General features: G+C 41.8%; 1 protein-coding gene across 1 annotated transcript; it reads left to right on the top strand.

Annotated features, from left to right (window-relative positions):
- Positions 1-6,588: 6,588 nt before the first annotated feature.
- On the top strand, positions 6,589-7,578 carry LOC311106444 (intelectin-like; the record flags this gene model as incomplete). Its single annotated transcript, XM_084148783.1, has 1 exon — positions 6,589-7,578. One exon carries the CDS (start codon positions 6,589-6,591, stop codon positions 7,576-7,578), a length of 990 nt encoding a protein of 329 aa, XP_084004909.1.
- Between the last annotated feature and the right edge of the window lie 969 nt (positions 7,579-8,547).

The following is an 8,547-nucleotide window of genomic DNA, read 5'->3' as shown; positions in this document are numbered from 1 at the left end:
TAGATTTGTAAGCATCAAATGAGCCTACTGTACTTTTTCATTATAATCTTGATATAAGCATCTGGCTGGTGGACATGTCAACTGATCACCTAATCAAATACCATATCATTTTGGGTGTTGGCAGTGTGGATTGTTGGGAGGTTTGGCAATAATTAGTTTTTAGAAGAGGTGTATCTTACTTCTTCAGCTTCACTCCAATAAACACAACAGATGGAGAACAGCATAGCACTAAAACATCCTGCTTAAAAGCGTTTGGTTTCTATTGGTTTACATGGACAATTTTGGTGCCACATGGATGAAAAATCAACTAGGGGAAAGAGTTAACTATAGTGTCTAGTTTGAAGACATCTATATGCAACGCCAGGGTTGTGGGTTCGATTCCCACGGGGGGCCAGTATGAAAATGTATGTACTCACTAACTGTAAGTCTCTCTGGATAAGAGCGTCTGCTAAATGACAAAAATGTAAATGTAAATATGAAAAAATGGAGGCTATGCTTGTAGGATATGTTGCGCAACATTTCTATAGCCTATGCAATTCCGTGAGAAAACAGAGTTTTGATGGCATCTTTAAAAGAGGAGGATCCCATCAGCTTTCTATAGACTAGGCCTACTATATTTATTTCTCAACTTTCCTTATATTAAGCATATTGCTTTGCTTTACAACAAGGGTATAGCCTACCTGGCTGGCATAAAAATTAACAGAGGGAAAAGTGTCCTCCATTCGCAATTCACAGTAAGTGCATAGATGACATGTCTTTTTTCCCCCTGCCCCTATTCCGACAGGTGCATGATAATGGTCCATTCTAAATCAAAACTCATTTTACACATATATTATTTAGTATATGTAAATTAAGAAAAGTGATGGGTGACAATATTATTACTTGTGAATTATGTATTATCACTTGTGAATTATGCCCAGCGTGTGCAGTAAGGCAAGAAACAGCACACGCCTTTTTTGTGCGACTTTTTCAAATCATAGTCGCATGTAGCCTAGCCCATAGGCCTATATGTTTTGATAAGGTTTGTATGACAACTAAAGTGTCCAAAATAACTCCAAACGTAGCCTATATGCTAGGACCCCTGGAACATGGTTAAATAGCACATTGCCTACAGAGCCTAGTGAAACGTGTTCTTATAAGCTCAGTAATTTGCGTGTGAAAACAGAGTTTTGATCCCAGCATTCTCCTGTTGCTATATTTATTGCTCAATTCTTAAAATGAAGCACATTAATCCGCTGTACAACCGGTGTAGCCTACCTGGCATACATAGGCGTCGCGTGAGTTTAAAGTTAGGGAAATCTAATTTTCACCATAAAAACACACCTTTATAATAAAGTATTCCATGCATCATAGCATTTGCAGATTTATGTAAAATAGCCTACTATTCGTAATGTGATGAGTAGATTGGATAGTCATAATTTAGGCTAATAACATAACTCACAAAAAAAAGACTGTTCAATGCATAGCTGAGGGCATATAGCGTAGAGTAGGCCTAGGCTATATCAGATACATTTCTTCTTTCTTTGCATGGAAAAAATGTGGCCATTTATAAACACATTTCATGCAATTCTACTACACTTTATATGACTGGAGACATTAGCAGAATATTTTTTAGACAAATTACAGGGTAACCTACTCTGCTGACACTGACAAACAGATCAATAAAAATTACGGTGTCCATGTAATAGGCCTAAGAGAAGGGGAGACAGAAATAGAATATGAAGTCCATCTAAACTGGAGGAGGAAATTATTGTCAAAAAAGTAACTTTTAAGTAACACTGACCCAACAATGATAAATAGCCTAGTGACCTCCACTGGTGCCAATAAATTAGGCTATACTGTTGTTCGCTCAATTAAGTTGAGAATTTTGATAACTAAAAGACAGATTGGAGTCTTTTCATTGTCTTCTCTTTATAGCAATAACCATTTGCTTTCCAAACTACAGTATGTTTTCCCGCAATTGTATTTTGAAATATTGCAATATTCCTGGCTTGGCCTCTCTACTTTTCACAGACAGTCACAACTCAACAATAATCTGTCCAATTTGCGCGTGCTACCTTTCCTTCTGACTGTAGGCAATAAGATTTAAAACAATCCACAACTTTAAAAGAAGCTAATGATCCTGTGTGGCCAAATCTTGCTTTAGTAGCCTATTTTGAATTAGTTTATTTATTTATTTATATATAGTAGTAGGCTAATTAGACTATATCATTTTGCCAATTCAATTTACTTTAGGATGAGGCACCTATGCTTGCATATTAAAAACATAACAGGAGGTTATAACCATTTGCTATTGGAGTGCAGGCTAGGATGACGTTTCTTTTTGTGGGCCATTCTAAATAAAAATTAATTTTGCCTATATGTAAAGACCAGATTAAAATTGAGAATAGTCTGATGGGTGAGAATATTATCAATAACTGGTCAAATTGTGAATGAGAGACTGATAAAGTGTGTGCAGCCTACACAAGAAACAGAGCAGAGCTCATGCCTTTCATGCAACTTTTTTCAAATCATCATTAAGGGTCTCATCATGCAGCCTTAGAATGTATTACAAATCTAAACATATAGCCTAATGTTTGTTTCACAACTAAAGTTGCATAAATAACTCTAAATTAAACATATAGGAGGACCTGTTTCTTTGTTAACCACTCAAAACAGAATGTGCGCACTCCCTCGGAAATCGTTTGGAGAAAATATCATTTCTATTTTATTCAGCTATGTTCAAATGTATTGTTCATACTACAAAATAATATATAAAATAATGCCACGGAATTCTAAGCAAATCCTGTCTGCTATACTGAACAAAAATATCAACGCAACATGCAACCATTTCTAAGATTTTACTAAGTTACAGTCAATTGAAATATATTCATTAGGCCCTAATCTATGGATTTGACATGACTGGGAATACAGATATGCATCTGTTGGTCACAGATACGTAAAAAAAATGGCCTCACAATGGGCAGGATCTCATCACCGTATCACTGTGCATTCAAATTGCCATCGATAAAATGCAATTGTGTTCATTGTCCATAGCTTATGCCCATACCATAACCCCACTGCCACCATGGGGCACTCTGTTCACACTGTTGACATCAGCAAACCGCTCGCGCACATGACACCATACACATGGTCTGCTGTTGTGAGACCGGTTGGACATACTGCTAAATTCTCTAAACATTTACATTTACATTTACATCATTTAGCAGACGCTCTTATCCAGAGCGACTTACAAATTGGTAGAGAGAAATTAACATTCAATTCTCTGGCAACAGCTCTGGTGGATATTCCTGCAGTCACCATACCAATTGCATGCTTCCTTTAAAACTTGAGACATCTGTGGCATTGTGTTGTGTGACAAAACGGCACATTTTAAAGTGGCCTTTTATTGTCCCCCGCACAAGGTGCACCTGTGTAATGATCATGCTGTTTAATCAGCTTCTTGATATGCCACACCTGTCAGGTGGATGGATTATCTTGGTTAAGGAGAAATGCTCACTAACAGGGATGTAAACAAATTTGTGCACAACATTTGAGAGAAATAAGGTTTTTGTGCATATGGAACATTTCTGGGATCTTTTATTTCAGCTCATGAAACATGGGACCAACACGTTTATATTTTTTATACTTTATACTTTTTATATTTATACTTTTACTTTTGATACCTAAGTATATTTTAGCAGTTACATTTACGTTTGATATTTAAGTATAATTAAAACCAAATACTTTTAGACTTTTACTCAAGTAGTATTTTACTGGGTGACTTTCACTTTTACGTGAGTCATTTTGTATTAAGTTATCTTTACTTTTACTCAAGTATGACAATTGGGTACTTTTTCCACCACTGGTATATATATATATATATATATATATATATATATATATATATATATACAATTGTGTGTATAGACAGTATGGTGACTGTTTAACAGTCTGATGGCCTGGGGATAGAAGCTGTTTTTCAGCCTCTCGGTCCTAGCTTTGATAAACCTGTACTGTCTCCGCCTTCTAGATGGTAGCGTGGTAAACAGGCCGTGGCTCGGGTGGTTGAGGTCCTTGATGATCTTCTTAGACTTCCTGTGACACAGGGTGCTGTAGATGTCCTGGAGGGCAGGCAGTGTGCACCAGTTGATGAGTTGGGCTGACCGAACCACCTTCTGGAGAGCCCTGTGGTTTGCGGACTGTGCAATTGCCGTACCAGGAGGTGATACAGCTCGACAGGATGTACTCAATGGTGCATCTGTAGAAGTTTGTGAGGGTCTTAGGGACCAAGCCGAATTTCTTCAGCCTCCTGAGATTGAAGAGGCGCTGCACTTTGTAACACAATAAAATGTCAAGAAATCCAAGTGAGGTGTAGAATTTCTATAGGGACTGTAAATGAGGACATTTGTTAATCATCTGTAACATTTTATCATTTTACTAATCATTTTATTACTTGTACATTTTGCAATAGTACAAGAACGTATCTTGAGCAAATATTGGTTGATCTATGCATTGCTAATTTAGGTCATCTGGCTGGTGGAGAAGTCTACTGATAACCTAATCAAATACCATAGAATTCTGGGTGACATATCATACAGTTCAGGTAGGCCTCTGCGCTTCAGCAAACAAAGGAAAATAGGAGGGGTGCTCAACAACAGTGTAATATAGAATAAATCCCCACACACTGATGAATGTGCAGGTAGACATTTATTGTCATGAATCTTGCCTTGGAGGACTAAACGATTTCCGCTAGATGGGTCAGCTGCAATGTCGAAATTCCTATATCGGAACAATTCATGAAAAATTAGCTTTTTGGCCTTCATTTGAGGTTAGGGTTAGGCATTACGGTTAGCAGTGTGGTTAAGGTTAGGGTTAAGGTTAGAGTTAGGTTTAAAATAATATTTTACTACTTTGTGGCTGTGCCAGCTAGTGACCACTCTGAAAAGCTGTCTCCAAGGCAAGATTCATGGCAATAAATGCCAACCTGCCATGAATGCTCCCGTTGTTAACGTTCCACAACAAAACAATGGTGGCATTCATCATTGTGCAGGTATCTTTTCATTATTTCATAAGTACATTTTTTGTACCCAGCACTTATAAGTCATTGGATGTGTGTACACTACATTTGAAATGAATGCTCAACAACAAGGACAGGATTCCATTGTGCAACGTTAACAATGGGAGCATTCGTCAAAGAAATATTAGAACGCTTAGACTTCATTCCATGAGATGGACAGAACAGGCACACTGACGTGGAATTCACACTTTGTGTGAAAAGGAAACTCTAGCACGGGCCGGACCTGGCTGATGACGCGCACCCCTGGCTTGGTGCGGGGAGCAGGAACGGGCCGGACTGAGCTGGCTTGGTGCGGGGAGCAGGAACGGGCCGTACCGGACTGGCGACGCGCACCACTGGCCTGGTGCGGGGAGCAGGAACAGGCCGGGCCGGGCTGGCGACGCGCACCACTGGCTTGGTGCGAGGGACAGGAACAGGTCGGACCGGGCTGGCGACACGCACCACTGGCTTGGTGCGAGGGGCAGGAACAGGCCGTGCCGGGCTGGCGACGCGCACCACTGACTTGGTGCGAGGGACAGGAACAGGCCGGACCGGGCTGGCGACGCGCACCACTGGCTTGATGCGAGGAGCAGGAACGGGCCGAACCGTACTGGGAACACACACCGCTGGCTTAGTGCGGGAAGCAGGAACGGGCCGGACCGGACTGGCGACACGCACCACTTGATTGGTGCGAGGAGCGGGACTGGGTTCCTTCATTAACCCCCGCTCCTTCTACTGCCTAACCAGCTCCTCTTGCCGTGCCTCTACACTTTCCTTCTGCTCCCTCTGAACCAATGACCCCCCTAATCTGGTGGCCTCCTCTGCTAAACAGCGGAACCGCTCTATCGCAGCCTCCTGCTGCCTCGTCGTCCACGGCGTGAGCCCCCCCCCCCTAAAAATGTTTTGGGATTGTCTCTCCACCGTGATCAGGGCCTCCATCCTTCTTGCCAGCCTCTCGCTCATCTCCTCCCAAGTCCATCCACTCTGCTCCTCCTCGGCACACTGCTTGGTCCAGGTCTGGTGGGATCTTCTGTCACGATCGTTCATGAACGAGAAGGACCAAGGCGCAGCGTGATATGCATTCATGTTTATTAACGGCTAAACACACGACAAAACAACAAACGAAACGTGAAGTCCAAAGTAACACACAAACATACCTAAACTGGAACAAGATCCCACAACCCACTAGTACCAACCGGCTACCTAAGTATGGTCCCCAATCAGAGACAACGAGCTACAGCTGCCTCTGATTGGGAACCACCCTGGCCAACATAGATCTAAACGATCTAGAAACTAAACATAGAAAACACAACATAGAAAATACACACCCTGACTCAACAAATACAAGTCCTCAGAGTCAGGGCGTGACAGATTATTTATTTCAACAATACCCCATTTGCCAGGTGTGTCATTGTTAATAACTTCCATAGTGCTGATAGCTATGTGCATTAACAAACATTGATATTGGAGCATTGCCAAAACTTAACATATAAGTACCTCAAGGAAGCAAACATTCAACAGATCCTCACTGAGACCTCACTACAACAGACATGATGTACCAGGCTTTTCTGCTAACGATCCCTCTACTGATGGCGTTTCAGACGTCAAACACTTCACCGCTTGATTCTGTAAAAACGATTGAGCAGCCAAGACCTCCAAAAGTTAGCTTGAACCGTCTTGATGAGCTAAGAAATAGGGCTAATTTCATTGGCAGAAGCTGCAAGGAAGTTAAGGACAGATATGGTCAAGCTGAGGACGGTCTGTACTACCTAACCACAGCTACTGGGGTGGTGTACCAGACCTTCTGCGACATGACCACAGCGGGCGGCGGCTGGACTCTGGTGGCAAGCGTGCACGAGGACAACATCTACGGGAAATGCACGGTGGGCGATCGTTGGACCAGCCAGCAGGGCAACAACGCCAACTGGCCACAAGGTGAAGGCAACTGGGCTAACAGGAAGACTTTCGGAACAGTGGAGGGAGCCACAGACGATGACTTCAAGAATCCTGGCTACTACGACATAGATGCAGAAGACATGTCGGTGTGGCACGTTCCCAACAACACGCCCTTTTACCACTGGAACCTGGCTGCCATCATGCGCTACCACACTGACAGGCGCTTCCTCCATCTGTACGGGGGAAACCTGTACAACCTCTTCCACCGCTACCCGGTCGAGTACAACGTTGGAAAACACATGTCCGACAATGGACCCTCCATTCCCATAGTGTATGACCTCGGGGACAAAGAGTCCACCAAAATGTTCTATGGCCCTAACACTAGAGGGGAGACTGAGGGAGGCTTCATCAGTTTTAGAGCCATAAACCATGAACGGGCGGCCACAGCCATCTGCTCTGGGGTCAAACCCAAAGGCGGTGAGGTTGATGCATACTGTATTGGTGGTGGTGGGTTTTTCCCTCAGGGTAACCCTCTTCAGTGTGGGGATTTCACCGCCTTTGCCTGGAATGGCTATGGGACCCATGTAGGTTGGAGTGCATCAAAACAGATGCTTGAGTCAGCTGTGTTACTCTTTTACCGCTAATTCACAGTGCATTTATTTTTCTTTGATTGTTTTATAGATTTATTGATAGATTTTTGGGTAAAACAATTCATACAGTTTCAAGAATGATAAGCACATTTAAAAGTTATTTTTAATTTTTTATCTATTCATTCCATTACTATAAATAAATAGCATAAAGCAATAACAATAATTAAATGTGAATAGCTGATACTGTGACAAATATTATTATGTCATGTGAGGCTCTTAATAACTGAATTCCGGTAAGGTTACTGTAAACCACTGTGACACCTGTTGTGTTGGGGTGATGGGGTTGGAAATTCAGTGTATGGATTGTGTGTGTTTGTTTGAACTTTCTTCCTGCAATAATGTAACAATAAAGTAGTCTATAGATCTGAGAGCATGAAATGAGCCTACTGTACTTTTTCATTATCATGTTTCTTTCTTCGTTTTTTGGTGAGTGGGGGTGGGGAGGTTAAGATGAACTTACTCCTCCAAATGTGTCTATTTGTTGCCTGCAACCACCCGCAGAACCCTTGGGACCTTGGCAGAGTTTGAGTGAGAGTTTGAGTGAGAGTTTGAGAGAGAGAGAGAGAGAGAGAGAGAGAGAGAGAGAGAGAGAGAGAGAAAGAAAGAAAGAAAGAAAGAAAGAAAGAAAGAAAGAAAGAAAGAAAGAAAGAAAGAAAGAAAGAAAGAAAGAAAGAAAGAAAGAAAGAAAGAAAGAAAGAAAGAAAGAAAGAAAGAAAGAAAGAAAGAAAGAAAGAAAGAAAGAAAAGAGAGGTGGAAAAGAGAGGTGGAAAAGAAAGAGAGTGAGAGAGAGGTGTGAGCAGCCAGCCACTGGATACGTGAAGAGATTAAGTGTACCCATGTCTGTTCTGCACAACGTGTCAACTGTGTTGTCACAACCCTCTGAATAACTACAACACTGAATAGACTCAGCTACCATTCTACCTGGAAAAGGACACTACAGTTACAGGTCTTTCTTCTATTTTT

The sequence above is a fragment of the Coregonus lavaretus genome, assembly GCF_964263955.1.
Source record: "Coregonus lavaretus genome assembly, chromosome: 3".
Taxonomy (NCBI): domain Eukaryota; kingdom Metazoa; phylum Chordata; class Actinopteri; order Salmoniformes; family Salmonidae; genus Coregonus; species Coregonus lavaretus.
The sequence above is the reverse complement of the archived record's forward strand: the minus strand, read 5'-3'. Positions and strand labels throughout refer to the sequence as shown.